At 35.6% G+C, this 20861-nt stretch overlaps 1 protein-coding gene across 4 annotated transcripts; it reads right to left on the bottom strand.

Moving 5' to 3' along the window:
* Positions 1-544: 544 nt before the first annotated feature.
* LOC306881817 (TLE family member 5-like) lies at positions 545-20593 on the bottom strand. 4 transcript variants are annotated; one of them, XM_079436104.1, is made up of 8 exons: positions 20344-20573; positions 20024-20250; positions 9471-9568; positions 7230-7293; positions 5897-5941; positions 5471-5533; positions 5198-5272; positions 545-3195 (listed from the first exon to the last, which is right to left on the bottom strand). In XM_079436104.1, the coding sequence occupies exons 2-8, from the start codon at positions 20048-20050 to the stop codon at positions 2971-2973; spliced, it is 597 nt and encodes a 198-aa protein (XP_079292230.1). In that variant the 5' UTR covers positions 20051-20250; positions 20344-20573; the 3' UTR covers positions 545-2970. The 4 variants fall into 4 exon arrangements, with proteins under 4 accessions (XP_079292230.1, XP_079292231.1, XP_079292228.1 ...); XM_079436105.1 differs by having other exon boundaries at positions 546-3195; positions 20024-20247; positions 20344-20593; XM_079436102.1 differs by having other exon boundaries at positions 552-3198.
* Between the last annotated feature and the right edge of the window lie 268 nt (positions 20594-20861).

The following is a 20861-nucleotide window of genomic DNA, read 5'->3' as shown; positions in this document are numbered from 1 at the left end:
AATGAAAATGCATGTACACTACTCTTTAAATGTTTGGAGTCAGTGAGATTTTATTTAGCTGGACTTAATCAAAAATATAAAACTAATTTTGTGAATTAGTACAATTTAAAATAAGTCTTCTATGTGAATATATTTCAAAATGTAATTTACTCGTGATGCAAAGCTGAATTTTCAGCATCATTACTCAAGTCTTCAGTCACACGATCCTTCAGAAATCACTCTAAAATGCTGATTTGCATGATGCATTTTATTTTTCAGGATTCTTTGATGAATAGAAAGTTCAAAAGAACAGCATTTATTTAAAATAGAAATCTTGTGACAAATGTCTTTACTGTCACTTTTGATCATTTTAATGCATCTTTGCTGAATAAAAGTATTCATTTAAGCAAATAAATAAGTTAAAAAATGTGAAAAATTATTTACATTTTTATTATTAAATTATTATTTTAATGTTTGGAGAGTGGAGAGGATGACACACACACACACACACACACACACATATATATACATATATATATATAAATAAATGAAACCCACACAGCAGCACTGATAAAGGTCCAATGAATCTTTTATTTGTAAGGCACCATAAATACTTCCTTACTGCTCAATCTCTCATTCATAGTAAATGTCTTAACCTTTTTCTTCCAACAAATCGTCTTTAAATGAAGTTATAATAGCGGTTTATCAACACAAACATACATTTCCATCAATTACATCATGTCACATCAACACACACACATTTTAAAAAACTACTACAAAGCTCCAAAATGTGGCAAATATCAGATGAGAAGCATCAGAAGAGGGAGGCTTCAGGAATCGCTCGCGTCAATGGATTTACGTAACAACCTCGTCTTTTTCAGCTGATGTTCATGAGATTGAGACCAAGTCCGAACCGCTGAACAAATCATTTATCCTTTAGCAGCTATAACTAGTCGAGACCAGCCAGTGCTACACACATTTAAACAAATCAGAGCGGAAATGTTTGACTTGACTATTAAATGATCATAGATTTCTGCGCTAAATGTCCTCCGGGCCACATACACCATGAACATAGCTTTATACATACAAAAATGTTTACAAAATTAAATGTATATTGATATATTTATACATGTATATAAATTGGCCGTTGGTTTTTGAGATCAAACGAAATCAGCTGGAAAAATATCTAAAGAATAAAATCAGAAAACTTCATTAACAGATTAAAATAAGCAATCCAGGGCTCAACGGTGAGCGTTTCTTAGTATACATCTGCACTGGTGTGCTGAAAAACAAAAAAACACAAAGGAATAATGGGACAAGAAATAAATGTCCGGGAACACACAATTAGAAAATACCCACAATGCACCCGTGCATATGTACAACCTTAGGTAGTCTCGTCTTTAAAACAGCCTGAATACTAGCATACCACTAACTGTGCAGCATGTACTGTGTTACACTGGGGCGACCTCATCTGTTTCCAGGTTTAATTCAGCAAGTAAAAAAAAAATAAAAAAAAATAAACCGTTATATTTATTAAACTGTCTTTGAAAATGATGACAAAGCTGATTTTTTATTAAGAGAAACTGTGAGCATTGATATTGATAACGCTTTACAATAATGTTAACATGAACAATACTAATACAGCATTTATTAATCTTAGTTAACATTAACTGTGAAGTCATATTTATTCACTAACATTATCAAAGGTTAACAAGTGCGCTAAAAATACACTGTTCATTATTAGTTCATGCTAGATAATGCATTAAATGAAAACTTATTGTAAAGTGTGATTAAAATAAATAATATTTAATTCTTGTATTTTTATTGGATTTATTATACTATTATATAAGACATAAATTTGAGTCTTGAGTCTTGATTTGTTTTTGTATTTTAGTTTAAAGTTCAATCATTTGAATGTTAATGATAATTGAATTTAAAACCTTTTTAGTCACTAATAACATAATTGTAGTCATTAATAATAACTGAACTTTAGTATCAGCTAAAAACACATCAAATCAAGGTTCAAGACTGAAATCTACTGAGAACCACTGCTGTAGTAGTCGGATAATAGTATGCCATTTCAAAGAACCTATTACAGCTGCACACCATTCAACACACACACACACACACACACACACACACAGGCTGCCACCTGCTGGTCACACACGGAAACACATTCACTGCAAACAGAAAAACAAACCACTTTTCCACAGAAATGACACGAGGATGTGGGTCTGAATTGGGAAAATCTCTTGTTTTTGTCAAAACTGTTTTCAGGCCCGTCACTGTCCTACACAGACACCTTTCTGAGGGCAGTATAGACATAGCGTCGTCTTATGTAAAACACGTGAATTAATTCCTGTGAAAGGGTCACTAGAGTGTTAAAACCCTTAACTAGGTACGCCCAGAATACAATATGATGAAATATATTGACTAGTAGGTACCAGAGGAATTGACTGCTGGAGGCTGTTGCTGTGTGGTTTCTAAACTGTGTGTCTTAGTGGTCGTTTACACGTGTTTTGGGTGCTGGAGCACTGCCAGGGCATTCTGGGTGACTCCTAAGAGTGCATCATGAAGTTTCTATTATATTCAGGTCTCTGGATACAGTTTGGGTCTCTCCGTCAGTATCTATGGAATTTTCCACCCATTTTATTGTCTGCCAGGAAAAATCATTAAGTCACTTACAGTAATAATACACCTCTCCTCAACAAGACACACGATTTGAGGTATGTTACATGCTGAAGTTGAATACTTCGGGATAGGGGTTTGATCAAATCACTAACCCCAAGTATGAGCAATAAAAATAGAGCCTAAGCAAACACCACTAATGAAAAGCAAATAAATCAAACAGAATAAAGATTCGCTGCAGTAAAAGAGAGAGAGAGAGAGAGAGAGATATTGAATCATACCCAATCCGGTGAAGGAGAAGGAGTAAACAGAAGGAGTAGTTTTTGCCTCTTTCTGCACAGAATCAAAGCGTCTCTATGAAGGCTAGTCAGATTTGTCTGCGTCGTCCTCGCGGTGGCCCTCGGCCCCGTCGCGGGAGCTCTTGTCCTCCTTGGCCAGGTGCGCGTGAGACGCGAGGATGCTGGACAGCGACAGGAGGCCGGAGCTGGAGGTGACGGCGGGCAGGGTGTGCGGATTCAAGCCCAGGGGCAGAGGGGTCATGGGTAACGCCAAACCCTGAAGCTGAGAGAGCTGGTGAACCTGAAGCTGCTGCTGCGTTTACACCAACAAACAAACAAACAAACATCCGTGAAGGTTAGAGAAAGATCACATACTGTTGACTCGCATACATTTAATTGCATGTTTGCGGTTATGACAGATTATTTTGCAGAATAAATGTACTCGCATTACTTTGCATTTACAACACTTACTGATAAGAATATAATGATTTCAATGCACTTTTTGTCATTTATTTTGACACTGTTTTTGCTATTATTTTGTCTAAGGAGTTTGAGAATCAAGATTTTTTTAATAGTGATGCTGGTTACAAAAACTATTTGTTGTCTATTTTAATGATTCAACGATTCGCTTGTGCCATCACTCAAAAAATATTAATGGAAATACATTACATATACACATATATATATATATATATATATATATATATATATATATATACACATATATATATATATATACATATACATATATATATATATATATATATATATATATATATATATATATATACACACACACACAGGCATGCGAAAGTTTGGGAACCCCTTGCAGAATCTGTGAAAATGTGGATAATTTTACCAAAATAAGAGAGATCATTCAAAATGCATGTTATTTTTTATTTAGTACTGTCCTGAGTAAGATATTTTCCATAAAAGATGTTTACATATAGTCCACAAGACAAAAAAATTGCTGAAATTATTAAAATAACCACATTCAAAAGTTTGGGAACCCTTGGTTCTTAATACTGTGTGTGGTTACCTGGATGATCTACGACTGTTTTTTTGTTTTGTGATGGTTGTTCATGAGTTCATGAGGTTGTTTCACCCCCCGGCTCTTAATGCATCGTGTTTCCTTCTGGAGCATCAGTGAATGTTTGAACCTTTTTTAATTGTTGTGTTTGAGTCCCTCAATCATCCTCAGCGTGAAAAGGTGGATCTCAAAATAATACAGTTACTGCTGGAAAGGGTTCAAATATGCAAAAGATGCTGGAAAACTGAAGAATCTGCAGGACCTGGAGGATTTTTCTGAAGAACAGTGCTCAGTTTAACTGTTCAGAACAAACAAGGGACTCATGAACAACCATCACAAAACAAAAAACAGTCGTAGATCATCCAGGTAACCACACACAGTATTAAGAACCAAGGGTTCCCAAACTCTTGAATGTGGTTATTTTAATAATTTCAGCTATTTTTTTGTCTTGTGGACTATATTCTCTTATTTTGGTAAAATTATCCACATTTTCTGCAAGGGGTTCCCAAACTTTCGATCATGTCTGTATGTATGTCTGCATGTCTGCATGTATGCATGTCTGCTGTCTGCATGTATGTATGTCTGCATGTATGTATGCATGCCTGTATGCATGTCTGTCTGCATGTCTGTCTGCATGTATGCATGCATGCCTGCATGTCTGCATGTCTATGTCTGCATGTCTGTATGTATGTCTGTATGTCTGCATGTCTGTATATATATATATATATATATATATATATATATATATATATATATATATATATATATATATATATATATATATATATATATATATATATATATATATATATATATATATATATATATATATATATATATATATATATATATATATATATATATATATATATATATATATATATATATATATATATATATATAAACTATAATTCATCCTTGACTTTGTTTGGTGCAAAAACAATTATTAATATTAAAAGAGCAGAATTTACGTTTTTAATTCTTGCATAAAACATTTAAAATCTAGTTGGAAATGATGATTGTTGCTCTGATTTTCCTCAATATAACACTTTTTTTGATAGTGATAAAAAATAGTTTTAATTATTGTATAAAACATTTTAAATCTAACTGGCTAAAATTAAAAAATTGATATATTTTATGGATATCTGTATATAGATATACAAATAATGAGAGGCTAAATTTATTAGTTTATTAGTTATTGGAGTCAAGGATTTAGTTTTCTAGCAATAATCTGCCTGTCCTACACAATAACACTTGAAGTTGAACGGTGTGAGGTTCCTACCCGAATAATTGAGTTCATCTCAGGAGGGGTGACCTGTTTGGCTCTCTCAATCGCCCCCAGGACCTGCTGCTGGTGCTAAACACACACACACACACACACACACACTTATATCAGCATGCATTTATCTTCAGGTAAAAAGCACAGCATACAAAAACCAACAAAACCCTCTTCTGTCCATAAAAGCAACCCATGACCCAAACCAACGGCACATTTATGTCACTGATGAGGTTGAGTGTTATTATAGAGTGTGTCATAAATAAATCACAGTCTAACCTCTTGAGACAGGTAAGGCAACACCTGAGCACAGATTCCATTCAATCTCTTCACAATCTCCGCCTGCGGACAGAACACAAGCACATCTCAGGGGTTTACATCCAATAATAAGGTAGCGGGAGATGCGCTTACAAGCTGCTGATGTTGCACAAAAACACATGAACAACACAGTCAGTCATGATAATGTATGCTGACCGACAGTGTTTGATGAAAGACGCTACTGAATCTAGGACGCTGCATATGCACAAACCATATAAGCCTGTGGTTTAAAGGAAACTGCAGATTTTGCACAAACATAAGTCTAAAGGTTTACATATCCTCCTGCCGTATTTATTAATTTTTTTTTTACAAATATAATAATGCTTTAACTTTGCCCCACATTTGATGCAACATGTGCCGATTCTGAAACAATATTCAGATTCTCACCTGTTTGTGCATTTCAATGTTGAGTCCATATGACATCTCATAATACTGCAGTCAGAGAAACAGGAAAGAGAAACAGATCAAAAATTCAGCTTTGCCATCTCAGGAACATTATTATTATTATTTTTAAATATACTCAAATAGAAAATAGCTATTTAAAATTGTAATAATATTTCACAATATTTCTTTACTGTATATTTACATTTTCAGCCACATTTTTGGAAATTTGGGATAAACAGAGACATCTCAAAATGAGAAATTTTTTTAATAAAAATCACCCGAATCCACCCTATATGTGTCTCAATGAGGCAGTATAAACAAGTGTATTGAAGGCAGCAAGAACAGCAAAGGACTAATGAATATAATCTTTATATTCATAAAAAAGCTTAAACCCAAAGACAATCCTTCATGATGATGTGTAAAGTCTCTATAAGACTCGAAAACAGCAAGACAAAGACATCTGTACTAATAGAAGGCAAAATTCGAAATGAACACATTGGGAAAGCCAGGCTTGACATGATTGACTAAAACTAAAGCAATTAACAAAATATAAACATTGGATGAAAAACGTTACAAATATCGCCTTGGAGTGAAATAAGCCGAAGCTGGAACTGGAAGTAAAACTGAAAAACTGGAATTAAATAAAAACTAAAACTTAAAACTGAAAAAAAAAAAAACCTAAATCGTAATATTTAAGAAATTGAAATGGCAAAAGCACATAAAATGACTAAAAATTTAAATGAAAACTGAAAATATTACAAAATAATCAAACAAGAATATAAAATATTAATAGTACATCAATAATACTAAAACAACGCTGGCACTTTGAGCAAAGCGATCTCTTCAAGCAAAAGAAATCAATTTAACATCAGTTTCCTTGAAGCTTCAGAGCAACCCGGCCCGACTGTGATTTGGACTCATGGTTAGGAGCTTTGCTCTGGGCTAAAGCAGCCGATCACTCAGATCTCAGCGGTCCCGGCTCAGACACACATTCACATCGATCCGTCAGCAAGACGTCAATACTCCTGTTCACACTTCATACAACTGATCAATGAGACGCCCACAGGCATACACACAAAATCAAAAAACAACATTCAATCACATGACATAAGAACAAGTGATTTATATAAGAACTAAAGCCAAAACAAACAAACGAAAAAAATTAAGAAATGCACATAAGAACTAAATAAGAAACTATTCAAAAACACACTTCTGACACTTCTTCTCAAAATTAAGTTGAATTCTTCGTTTTATTTGCAGCGGAAACAGCTTCCATATGATCTGCGTATAACTGTAGGTCTGATAACATCATTTTAAACATGCATGCTTTACTCACCATTATATAATGACGCTGCATTTCAGATTTCTCACTTGCCAGTTTATCACATTCCATCTTCAGACTGAAACACAGAAAGAGAGAAAAAAACAAGACAACGTGAGATGTACTACTCACTTCTTGTTAAATGTGTTTATATGTTGCGAATTACATGATGCATCTTTAAATAATGGAAATGTAGAGATGTTCTCATGGTTTGAATGACACAGCCGGTGTATGACAGGCTCAATATTTACACTTCACCCTCACACACACACACACACACTTCATTGAGGCTGTCAGCTGCACTTCACCTCACTTTCTCTCTCTTGCTCTAGAAGGAAAAAAAAAAGCCAGAAAGAATTCTGCAACATTCTATCACCATGACAACCAGTTTCCTGTCTGGACTGCCTCATGCAGGCTTGTGATTGGCTGGCCATGTGTTTAGAAGAATGTGTTTTTCTTCTTCATATAAAACTTTTTATATTAAATAGTTACACGTTTAAAAAAAAAAAAAAAAAATATTGAAAGAACCTCTTTAAAAAAAAAAAAACAAGGCTGCATTTATTTGATAAAAAAAAAAGTATTTTTTTTTTGGAAATATTGCAATAAAAAAAAAACGTTTTCTTTTTGAATATATTGTAAAATGTAATTTATTTCTGTGATGTAACGATGAATTTTCAGCATCATTACTCCAGTCTTCAGTGTCACATGATCCTTCAGAAATCATTCTAATATTCTAATTTACTGCTCAATAAACATTTCTGATAATTATTAATGTTGAAACCAGTTGAGCTGCTTCATATTTTTGTGAAAACCATGATACATTTCTTTGAGGACTCCTTGATGAATAGAAACTTCAAAAGAAGATAGTTAATTTGAAATAGAATCTTTTTGATCAGTTTAATAAATTGTCACTGAATAAAATTGAATTTCTTAAATTATTTTAAAAGAATACAATAGCATATACCTACAATTAAATACTATGAAATGATGTTTATGCATTTAAATACTTATATTCTATTCTCTCTCTGCTGGGAAACCTTTTCATGGTCAAATTTTGGATATAAAAATCTATAAATGCTCTCTAGAATGAGAACGTCCCTCCCCCAACAACACCTGCCACTGACTAATAGCACATAGTAAATCATGGTTTATGACTGAGATGTAAACTAAAGCTGACTGACTGGTTAAAATAAATGACTCGGCCCATCCCCACACCCTAACATCAACACAGGAGAGAAAATTGCATTTGTCAGACCATTTTATGAGGTCTTTAATCACTAAAGCAATAATAATAACAACATTATGCAATCACAAGCAGCTCCACAGAATAATCACTCATTCATTAGCATTACTTGTGGAAATACTCAGTGACATGGAGCTGTAAGGTGAAGTGGCCGTGAACTGTTATGGCCTATTGACGCTGAGAGTGAAGTCTAAACGAATCTAAAGCGCCGCAGTGCGGTCTGATGGTGACGACAGATCTGAAAGACATCAACACATTCTGCTGTTTATCCTTCTCCATTTCCCTCTTCCTTCCTCCGTCTGCGGTTTCTCTGATGTGTGATGGCCGGATGGCCTCCGTGATCGCTCTTATCTCTGGTGCTGACAGATGATGACAGGAAGCTTTTCCAGGAGGGGCTGCGTTCACACCATTTGAGCGTCCCGGAGAGGAATTCACACGGGCAGGGTGTTTTTAGGGTGTAGAGTGAGAGTGAGGAGGAGAGAAACTGCTTGTGCTTCTCAAGGTCGTGTTAAATAACTAGTTTTGAGTCTATGAATGCTTTTGGTATGCTCCTGCTTAATGCTTTTAAAGAGAAAGTCTCTTCTGCTCAAAAAGGCTGCATTTATTTGATCAAAAATACTGCAAAATAGTAATATTTTGAAATTTAAAATTCAATTTCTTTTAAATGATTTATTGCTGTGATCATTACTCCAGTCTTCAGTGTCACATGATTCTTCAGAAATCATTCTAATATGCTGCTCAAGAAACATTTCTTACTATTAATAATGTTGAAAACAGTTGTGCTGCTTCATATTTGTGTTTAAACTGTGACTCATTTCTTTCCAGGAATTTTTGACGGATAGCAAGTTTGAACCGTATTTATTTAAAAATAGAAATCTTCTGAAACATTATAAAAGTTAGTTTTGAGCCGCTAAGTGCATCCTTACTGAATAAACATTAATTTCCTTTATGCTTTTTTTTTTTTTTTTTACTTTTGAAACTTTTGAGTAGTATTTGGTGAGTGTTGGGTATACCTGTGATATTGTGCCTGCAGGAACTGAAACTCGTCTTTGATGCGATCACAGGAGTCTGACGTGGTGAATTTGAGTGGCTGTGTCGATTGAGACGAAGCCTGAAAAACAAGGACAACAGATGAGAGATTTGATTCAACATGACCTCTAAATGTTCTAGGCATCGGTTAGGAAGTTGTAGGTTAAAGGGTTACTCCACCCCAAAATGAAAGTGGTCAATCACTTATCCCCATGTTGTTCCAAACCCGTTAAAGCTTTGTGTGTCTTCAACTGCGTATGATGTTCTGTGTAAGCCACACATCACGGATCCGTCTTCTACGTTTGTTTACACTTTGATTTGAAAGAAAACAACATATCCTTGTGGCGCGGCTGACACAGAACAGAACAGATATTCTCCAAAATGGCGCTATGCTGACACAAAGGAGACGAATTGTTGAATAGTCTTTTTTTTCTTTGCGTACAAAAAGTATTCTTGTAGCTTCATAACATTACAGTTGAACCTCTGATGGCAGATGCACTATTCTGACGATGCTTTTCATATGTTTGGCAGTCAATGGGACACTCACAAGCCTCCCGGTTTTCATCCAAAATATCTTAAATTGTGTTCCAAAGACGAACGAAGCTTTTACGGGTTTGGGACGACACGGGGGCTTCGTGCAAATAGAAAAGAAGGGCCATTGGCTTTTCACCTCTGACCTGCTTTACCAGGGGTCATTGGCTTGTGACCTTTAAGTCCAGACAGACAGGAACAAACCATCACACATTAGAAAGAGAGAAACAGGATATGCAACGGTGTTCAGTGTACTTCATAGGCAAGCAGACAGATATACATAGAAACTGCTGGATAAACATATGCATGTGTGTGTTTACACAATAGGAGCCCAGGGGAGGAACACGAAACATCTCAGCAGGGAATGCTTGCTTTACACACACACACACAACTCTGCAGAATCATTTGTCAATATGCATCTCTTGTGAAATAATGCTCTTCATCAATTCACGAAAAGCAGCTTCCCTCATATTTATCTTATTTTACAAAGCAGAAGTAAAGATTCAATATGATAAAAACACTATTTTCATTTCCAACACGAGTTAATAATAATCATCATCATTATTAATTAATCAGGGGCAGTCGTGGCCTAATGGATAGAGAGTTGGACTTGTATTATTGACCTTTATACTTGGTGCCTTGTTGCAGAATTCAACACTGTTAAAAAAAAAAAGAAAAAAAGTTGAGCCAACTTAAAATGTTGCAACCAGCTTCAGCAGATTTTTGAGCTCTCTCAAATTATTTTTGCAGGAGATTCTCAACTTTTTGTTGTATAAACTTAAAACAACAACTTGAGAAAACTCAAAAATCTGCTGAAGCTGGTTGCTTTAAAATTTTAAGTTGGCTCAACTTTTTTTTTTTTTTTTACAGTGAATGAATATGCGCGTTTTTATTTACCATTTTACAATGTCTTCATAAGCAGAACTATTTGTTTCATGAAAAGTATGAAGTTTTAAACTGAAACTTTTCCCCATCTCCTCCCTCACATACCATCCCTCCACGTCTCTCCTCCAGATGATAGTGTCTCCAGGGGCAGGAGAGATGCGTGTGCATTTCAGTAAATCCCTCTAGTCTCGTCCTGCTATTAGAAATCAATTAGAGGAGACACAGCGACATCACCTGTGACCGCTGAACACCTGAGGCTGTTCCTCCTCCTCCAGATTCCCTCTCTTACTGCGCTTTATTGGCATGACATTAGTGACACTAAACCCCAGTCAGAACACCTTAAGCCAGGCACACGCTACAGGACAGAAGTCCTGTGCATATTTCAACACTCACACAACACGTTTTGACACTAATTTGCACATAACAGGTCAAATAAGGAAAATGAGATGCTTTATTTTTCTTTGTTCGTGCTCAACAATGCCTTGCTTTCTTTTGCTTGCAGAAAATCTGCCACTAGTGTGCCCACTATGGCTGCACAATATTTTGCATGCGATAATCATGCACATCTCGTCAGTAAAGACGGTTCTGTGATAAGCTCTAAATCTCCATCACCTGTTTTCAAATGGAGCTACAAGATCTGTGACTTCTTGCAGACTAAAAAGACAAAAAAAACGATAATGTTGATTAGCCGGAGTCTTGGCATTATCACAGCATTGTGAGTTTTACACAAGCAAGCATCACTCATATACAGAGCTCTGCCATGAAACTCTAGATGGCGCAGTCCGATGGGTCTAACTCAATCTGACCTAATGACATCATCATCACATGGCACAGCTGATTGGTTCTCTCCTGTATCGGTAGCCAATGAGCTCTCTGCTCAACATTCAAATATATGACTAGAGCTTGTTGTAGCAGTTCGCAGCGTGCTTCAGAAACTCTCCACCTTCCCCAGCTCCACCTGTATAGATCTGCTACGAGGTGATTCATGTATGCTATAGGGAGTTATTTCATGCATGTTATTTTTGCAGCAGCAGTATTTCTTACACGCTCACAGCAGCATGTTGTGGATGTATTGGCAGTAGCAAGTCTCGGTACTTGCTCTGCCACAGCAGCAGCAGTCTAGCAGATCTATTCCGCCAAGACCAAATACATTAACATGTACATTACCATGCTAATCCCTCCAAGAGTTGTCATGACAGAAATTGTTAAATGTACTCAAAAACAGAACACACAAAACAATCTGAAAAAATAACTAAAGAAATTTTAAAAATTAAAAATAAAGCAAAGCCTCTACAACAAAACACACACACACACACACACACACACACATATATATATATAAAGGGTGGCACGGTACATGTACTCGGTACAGACATCTCGGTTCGGTGTATGAGGCCTTACGACGAATACAGGCAATTCACCCCCAATTCAGAAGGGGGCGCCCACAGTAATGCAACGCTGTTTGATAACCGTAAGCAGAAGAACAGCAAATGCCATCCGTATCCCTTCTAGCCTTAGAGTTGCGCACTTGAAAACAAAGCCCAGTAGATAATGAACAAGTGCTGATTCTGAACACGTCTCTCGCATAGACTGACAAAGGCTTGCGCACTCAACTGTTTGCGAAATTGGGCTTTGTGCTCGTGTATCCTACCGCTCTCAGTCGGCACAAATCCAAATATTCCATATTTGCGATGTAAGGCATCTGAATGCTAAACTATTACCGTTCCAACGGTGACACAGAGTCGGGTGCGCTGATGTTTGGCTCACTGTATTTTATTTTGATAAACACCATTTTATTTTGATGCGCTGTTAAGTTAGCAATGCTGGAATTGATGCGTGTGTTTTTTGTGCATGCTGGCGCGATCACTTCAACTGTTTCCTTACACCAGCAGAATCATCTTTAAACACTTATTGTCTTAATCACTGTATAAAGGTCTGATTTTATTTGTGTACACTCACAATGAAAACAATTTAATTTTATTATTTTGTAAATATAACATGTAATATTTAGTATTTTCACATCTAGGTGGAAAAAAATAGTAATTTGCACTACTGTCTGTTCAAAATAAATGAAAACAAACTGAGCGTAGTAGATTTCTCTCTTTTTTTCCCTGTTGTACCGAAATCGTATCGGACCGTGACCCCCGAACCGAGGTATGTACCGAACCGTGACATCTGTGTACCGTGCCACCCCTAATATTTATTTATTTATAAAATATGGTCTTTAGAATGAAACAGAAAGACAATTAAAAACTTTAGAAACAAATACAAATTAAGTTTATTAAAATTAATAAAGCAGTCTCTAGAATAAAACAATTAGAATATAAAAACAAAAAAGCCTCTAGAATAAAACAGAGAAAATTAAACAATAAAAAGCCTCTATAATAAAAAATAAACAAATAAAAATAAATGAAAGCCTCAAGACTGAAACCGCATTGAATAACACACACAAATCAAATCTCCCTCTCTTCTGGAGGCTGTCGGGGCTAAAGGCTCTGCTGTTGCCCTCTTTGTGATGCTAATGAGGGACTTTGGCCTGAGTGACCCAGACATCTGCTGCGCACACACACATACAGCCCTCAGGCTCTTATCTGCTTTTTTTGTCTCCGAAATTGCGGCTAGTGTGTGTGTGTGTTGTAGCACAGGAAGTGAGATGTTTTGGGGGGAGCGGCGCACCGCAGACAAAAACCGTCTTGTAATTACACTCAAGCTCATGTGTGCAAGCGTATATATAAGTGCGTGTGTGTGTTTTTTCACAGTATGACTGATCTTTCTGCGGTTCACAAACACATTAGCAGCGGCGGGGTGTGGCGGCGGTTGCACACACACACACACACTTAACAGCCGAAAGTGTGTGAGTGTGATTATTTCAGAGAATATGAAAGCATGTGCATGTGTGTGCCAGAGGGATTAACCTCTCTCTCTGTTGGGGGTGTTGTAGTGAGAGGGGGTCTTGTTAATTCAGTTGTCCTTAATAATGTCTACCAGACCCCTGTCCACCCTCACAACACAATACACACATAATGAACCCAGACTGCTGTGCGTGTGCGCGCATTTGTCTGAAAGAGAGAGTCTTATACTAATAGATTCAATTTTAAAAGAAAGTTTAGGGGTTTTGCTTGTTGTAAACAAACAGAGCAAGGTGAGCAACAGGCTAAAATGTTTAAATTAATTACTTTAAAAAAAAAATTGCATTGCATAGGTAGTAAATAAATAATTAAATAAAATGTTCCAGATAGATTCATATTAAAAGAATATTTTAAAATATAAATATTAGTAATTAATAAAATAAAAATATTTTCTTATTACAATTACTATATGATTTTCAAAGGTTGACTTTTTTAAATTAGCAATATATTTTTTATATTTAAATAATTAATATTATTGCTAAATAAATTATTATTATTATTACTATTATATAGTCATACTGATAAATAAATCACAAAATGTGTTGCCAATTTGTGCAGAGTTACAAACAACCAACGCAAACCTGGAACTTTTTTTTTTAATTACATTAAGTCACAATTGCAATTAGAGCTGCTAAATAGTGGCTTTCTATTCAAAAGCGAAATGTAACAATTATGCTGTGACATCATAACACGAGTTAAGAACTGCATCAATTACATCTGAACAACGGCTCAGTTCCAAACATCACAAGCTGAAAAAACACAAATCACTTGCATCCAATTTCCCAGAATATGACGACTGACCAACAATCAGAGTTTGAGAATTTCCAGATGACTCATCACACTAAGAATAATGGATATTCAAACAAGCATGTAATGTTATATGGTTCTTTGGACACTTCTAAAGCTCTTGATGATTTGTTACAGGTTCTTCAAATCAGTGTTTTGATTTCTGGATTCTTTAAAGCACCAGTATGTAGAGGAGTATAAAAGGTTCTTTGTGGAAGTCAAGCAGGTTCTTTATGGCATCAGATTATAAAATCCTTTTAGTATTTGCCAATTGAAGCATCACTGTTGTTACTAGGGCTGGGCGATATATCGCATGCGATTGTCATGCGCATCTCGTCAGTAAAGTGTATTAAATGCCGCTCCATCTGAAAGCAGGTGATGGAGATTTACCGCTAATCACAGAAGCGGCTTTACTGAGTCGTTATTACCCTAGTCGTTGCTGCTCAAACTCAGGGTCAGAGACTTGAACAAACCCTTAACACCAAGTACTTCACTTTGGCACATAATCACAGGTAAGCAGGAGCTAATTGGAACCATCATTTTTTAGATTTTATGGAGAAAAAAAAAAAAGAAAACAAAAAGGAAAAACTAATGTTCCTTAAAGACAAAATACAAGACGGCTGCTGAATTTAGAGAAATGGAGTCTAGTTTTGTCCATTATCTCCACCGAGTTGAGTTCAGATGGAGAGAGGATGAGGATGGTCAACACAATCTGACGAAGAGCTTCTTACGGACACCAAACCCATCTGAAGCAGTAATCCCTACCCATAATCCACTGGGTCTGACTGACGTCCACAAACAAGCCGAAAAGGACCAACAATTGAATGAAGTGTAATGGTTTCACAAACACTTAATTCAGAATTGCATGTTTTTCATTCTCAGTCCTGACTGCGAGCACGAGCACCGCTGTTTACAGCTAAATATTCGTCCCTTCCTAGTTCTGTGAAGGATTTGTCCCACAAGTTACTAAATCTATCGACCGAAAGTCTGTTTTTAAGTAACTTTAGAGGTTTGATAAATCAAACTGATCCCGAAGATCCGGAATTCCAGAGAACACAGTAAATCTTTGAGGCTGAGATTAAACGGAGCAGTCGGCTGTAACTCCTAATCCAAGATTTGGGATCCCGCAGTTAATCTCCGTCTGATTCCCACTTCTGATGAAATCTGAGAGGTTTAAGATCAAAGTTTGGTCAGCGCACTTCATCAGAGGCAGTAAGACGTGTCAAATTAACGACTGTAATGTGGTTGAGGTATAATCTGTTGTTTTAAGACACTAGAGCCTTGTCAACAACAACAAAAGATGCTAAAGAAATGTTACTGTCATACTTTGGAAAACAACCCTAATAGGATTAAACCAAAATTATACAAACGAAATAAACTGACATTATATGAAAAAAAGATACAAGATATTATTTTAAAAATAAATTTTAATATTTAGATTTATTATATATTATGAATATTAAAATGTATTATGTATATCTAGGTACGTTTAATTAATATTAAATAAATACACACACACATACATATATAATCAATGTTATATCGTTCATAAAAGTTTGTGTATATATAATATAAACATCAAATTATCTAATCTTACATATATTTAGGTTAGTGTACATTAATGATATAATATTCTATGTAATATATACATACACAAACATCAAATTACAAAAACGTATGTTTAAAATGTTGAAGTAATTTAATAAATGATTAAATATGTATTTATTTAATATTAATCGTATGTAGCTGATATACTGTACATAAATTATAATACATAATATTTGTAATATAATAAAAATAGATAAATACAGTGAAATCTTATTTAATAGTATTCTTGTTTGATCTTATTAGTACATTTATATTTATGCATTTAGCAGATGCTTTTATCCAAAGCGACTTACATTGCATTCAATTTACAGTTTTTTTTTACATTTTATCAGCTCTTGCTTTCCCTGGGAATCGAACCCATGACCTTGGCGTTGCTAGCGCCACGCTCTATTATTTGAGCTACAGAAAAGTAGTTTCAAATTGCGAAAAATTTCCATGGGCATTCACAGATTTCTGGACAAGGTGCTGAAGACACACAAAAATGTGTACGGCTAAATCAATATCAACAGAAAACACCATCATATTGTTTCAGGACGTTTCTCAGACTCAAATTTCAGTTTTATGGGTTCAAGTGTCAGAACGTCCCGTTCACTTCCTCGCACACATCCCAAACTAGCTGAAGATTGAAATGTTCTCCCAGATCTACTCTCTGAATAGCAAAAAGACCTCAATTAAAGAAACCACCAAATCCATCCACTTGTTAGGTTTTCATTTAGCGTTCCCATGTTTGTGTGTTCACATACGACTGTGTGCACGGGGGGAAAAGGCAATTAGGCTTGAGTGCAAACAAAATAATGACTGGGGACTCATTAACACAAGCTGCCCACTGTGTGCACAGGAACAATTCATGGAAACGACACAATTATGCCTCTACAGGGAGGGAACCAGGCAACCGGTCTGCAAACAAACATCTCAGACTCTACCTGAACCAGAAACACTATCATTTAGACATGCTACCTGCAAACCTGACATCTGATTCATGAGATGAAGACCAAATATCTGAAATAAAGCAGCCAGAGAACAAGAAATAAACATAGTAAGAGGAAAATGCAATGAAATAGCAATGCAAAATTTATTAATATACAAAGATGTCTTCTAATATGTCTATGAGATGAATTTATGTAAATTTAGATGCAAAAATCTTGCATAAATGAACATTCCATTGGAATTAATGACACTTTATTGATAAATATTAGTATTAGTAATGCGTTCTGAGGCTCATTTTGACAATGCACTCAAACAATATGCTTTATGTACGTCTTTCAGTAGTAGTGTTCACAAACAAGATGCTTTTTAAGAATACTTTACAACTGGTCACAATGCACAAAACCGCTGAGCATGTGAAGGAGATGCGCTAGATGAAAGCGCACATTCACTCTCTGACAGCAGATGGCGCTAAACAGCAGAAATGCAGTTCGTTACCCCGGAAACCCTGTAAACAAAGCAGCTGCTACTTTGTTTCTTAAACGCGTTTAAATTATTTAAATAGCCATTCAGATTTTTTGCATTCGCTATGGTGTTCATCACAGCACCAAATAATTAAATATTTAGACCTAATAGGCTATTTATTTTCAACTTAATCTGGACTACAACATGAGTGTTTTGATTATTGTTTGGTCACTTTACAGGGCTTCATTAGTTAATTAATTAGTTAAACTGCCAATGAAAAATTATTCTAAACATTAATCAATCTTAGGTAATTCCAATATTTCATAACACATTGTTACAATCAAAAGTTGCAAATATGTTATTTAATGAGCTAACATGAACTAAGAGTTGTATTTTCTAACAAAGATTAATAACATGTAGGTATTGCTCATTATGAATGTTAAAGTGCACCTATTAAAAATGACCTTTGTGTAACACAGCTCTAAGTGAATGAAAACATACTGCAAAGTTTTAAATCTTAAAGTGCCGAGTGAAAATCTGAAAGTTTCAATTCACAAACTATCCATGCTAAATAGTATTCGAAAATAGAATTAATATGTCCCAAATCATAGTATGTTTAAATAAGTATGCCAAAGATTCCCCGATGGTCTACTACTTACGGTTAGAATTGGAAGTGCAGATCGATGCACACTAATATTGCCCACAACACATTGCGCGGTGGACGGGGGATTCGATTAGAACTACAAACATGCATAAAAAGTGTTTAAAAAACTACAAACATGGCGGACATGCGTGACCGATGTACAGGTAGAGAAAGGGATTTAAGTGATAATCAATGTCTAACCTGATAAAAAAAAATTTATGTTATCCATGTTATACTTCATCTGCAGCAACACTGTGAACTTTTATAATGATACGTTAGGTCGTTAACTTTTAAATGCATCATTATGCATCATTTAAATTACAAACACATGAGTAGAGTTCTCGGCATGAAAGAGCCGCGATGTGCCTGTTCATTTCTCTCCAATACGGTAGTAAATCAAATTAAACTAAATGTGGATGATGTTAACTGTGACAAGATGACAAAGACGCAGCTATGACGAAGTAGTACGTCCCAAAGCGTGCCTAGTATTCTGCTACATACTCAAAAGTATGTACTTCTTCACAAAAAGAGTACATACTTTTAGGGCATAGTATAAGTAGGCGAATTGGGACGCAGCAATTGTCTCTCAAAGAGTCGACTCTGAATCAGTGAAACCAGTCGTTTTTAAAACGAATCCCAAGCCGTTTCATGCTGACGTCAACATGAAACATTAGCACATTGCTCACCCGCTTGTTTGCGCACGCAGACCTGGGAAAACTTGATCTTCGCAGTGGTCTGAATGAAAATGCAAATAAATTCTTTGCCACTAGGAGCCACTTTTGGAGCGTTAAAAATAGCCGTTTCCTCGGTAACGCTGTACAGAAAGCAGCAAATGCTGCTTTAAATGAAATCGACCAATCACCACAGATTAGCGTCACGCAAAGGAGGGGTTTGGAAAAACGAATCATTGAGCAAATAAGGTAAAAATAAATGCTTTTTATAAGAAAATGAAAGTGTTTTTTGACCTTGCATGCATGTCAACCTGCTATTGGGGACTCCCGAAACCAAAATATGAACCTTTCATAACCCATAATAGGGGCACTTTAATGCATTAACTAAGATTAACTAATGAGATTTTATTGTAAAATGACACCTACTGGTCTTTATAATTCTTTTGCACTTTAATCTGTGTAAATTATACATTTTTGTGTATGATTTATTGTATTTAAATGTTCAGTTATTTTTGTTATAAGAAAAAAAGTTATTAAACCGGTTATACTGTATTATGACAACACTTTGCAAATAAATTTCGATAGCGTGATAATACCGAATACCGTGATAAAAGCATTAAAAGCAAACTTTTATACCAGCATATCCCTAGTATGTATGTATGTGTGTGTGTATGTATATACATCAATGACATCACTTTATTATAAATACAAACAACTGGTATTATCAGTTATTTGACTGGTACAACAGAAAAGCTCAGGATGGCCCCTTACTGTGGCAGTAATAATGGTAATACCACGGTACAAATGATAATTTCATAACACTAAATCATTAGTATATTCAAATAGCATGGTATTTACATGCAACAAAAAGCATGAATTTCATATATAAAAGGTAAGTGCCATCTGATACCATCACTGCATCATGGCTCTGCCAAAGTGCATTTTATTAAAGGGATATATCTAAAAACATGGCACGTTTTAGCATTGTACCATTTCGAAAAACGTGCTATTAGCACGGTGCTTGTCAAAAAACATGGTAATCCATCAAGTGATAGAATGTCCACAACACCTGCTGTGTGACAATCAGCATGAATGAAGGAGAAGGAGACACTTACCGAGTGCCTGGATTGTGGAAACATCATATCAGCCTGTTTTTGTGCTTTATTCTCTTTCTGAAGATGAAATGGAAAGGCTTCGGATGGATGTCCTCTTTGTTCGGCCTTGATTTGGTCTAAACCGATGAGTTTAGTCTGCACTCCTGAACAGATTTCCTGGCTGTGATCTCCAGTTTTCCTGGATTTTGTTCAGTTTTACAAACCTAACTCAACTTCAGACAGCTCTGCTTTTGGAATAACAAAAACAACAGGTTATCTTTACTACAGTATGTGACATTGCGGTTTCACAAAACAGGCCGATTAATCCAGGCTGGTCATACTTGTCCAATTTCCAAATGCAAGCTACCTGGCTAAAGCTAATACATAAGTTTATACTGCAGGAAATTAACAAAATGCGTTTGAAAATGAGGGGAAAACGTCTAAATCTGATGGTGTGTGCTAATCTTGCGTCTGTCTGGTTTAAGGCGGTGAAAGAGCAGCCTTCGTTTGAGAAATCATGCCTCTTCCGCCGCTTCAGGACTCTTATGGACGGACTCGTGTGATGCAAGACGCTACATTACGGATTCTACTACAGGAAAGGCTTTACTCATGAATATTAATTACGCCGTGTTCCTTCCAGGAGCGTATGGTTACGTCATCTAATTAATATTTAATGCGTGGTCTGACTCGTTCATGTGCCTTCATGCTAAGTAATAAATCTGCTGATTTTTTAATTATTATTATTTGGATTTTTTGCTTCATTGTTTTATTTTGCACTTCTTTGGCGATCCAAATATATATTTTTTGACACCTACTTAACATCTCAAAATATTTTTGTTTTACAGTAACTGTATATGTA

This window comes from Barbus barbus (assembly GCF_936440315.1).
Source record: "Barbus barbus genome assembly, chromosome: 15".
Lineage (NCBI taxonomy): Eukaryota > Metazoa > Chordata > Actinopteri > Cypriniformes > Cyprinidae > Barbus > Barbus barbus.
The sequence above is the reverse complement of the archived record's forward strand: the minus strand, read 5'-3'. Positions and strand labels throughout refer to the sequence as shown.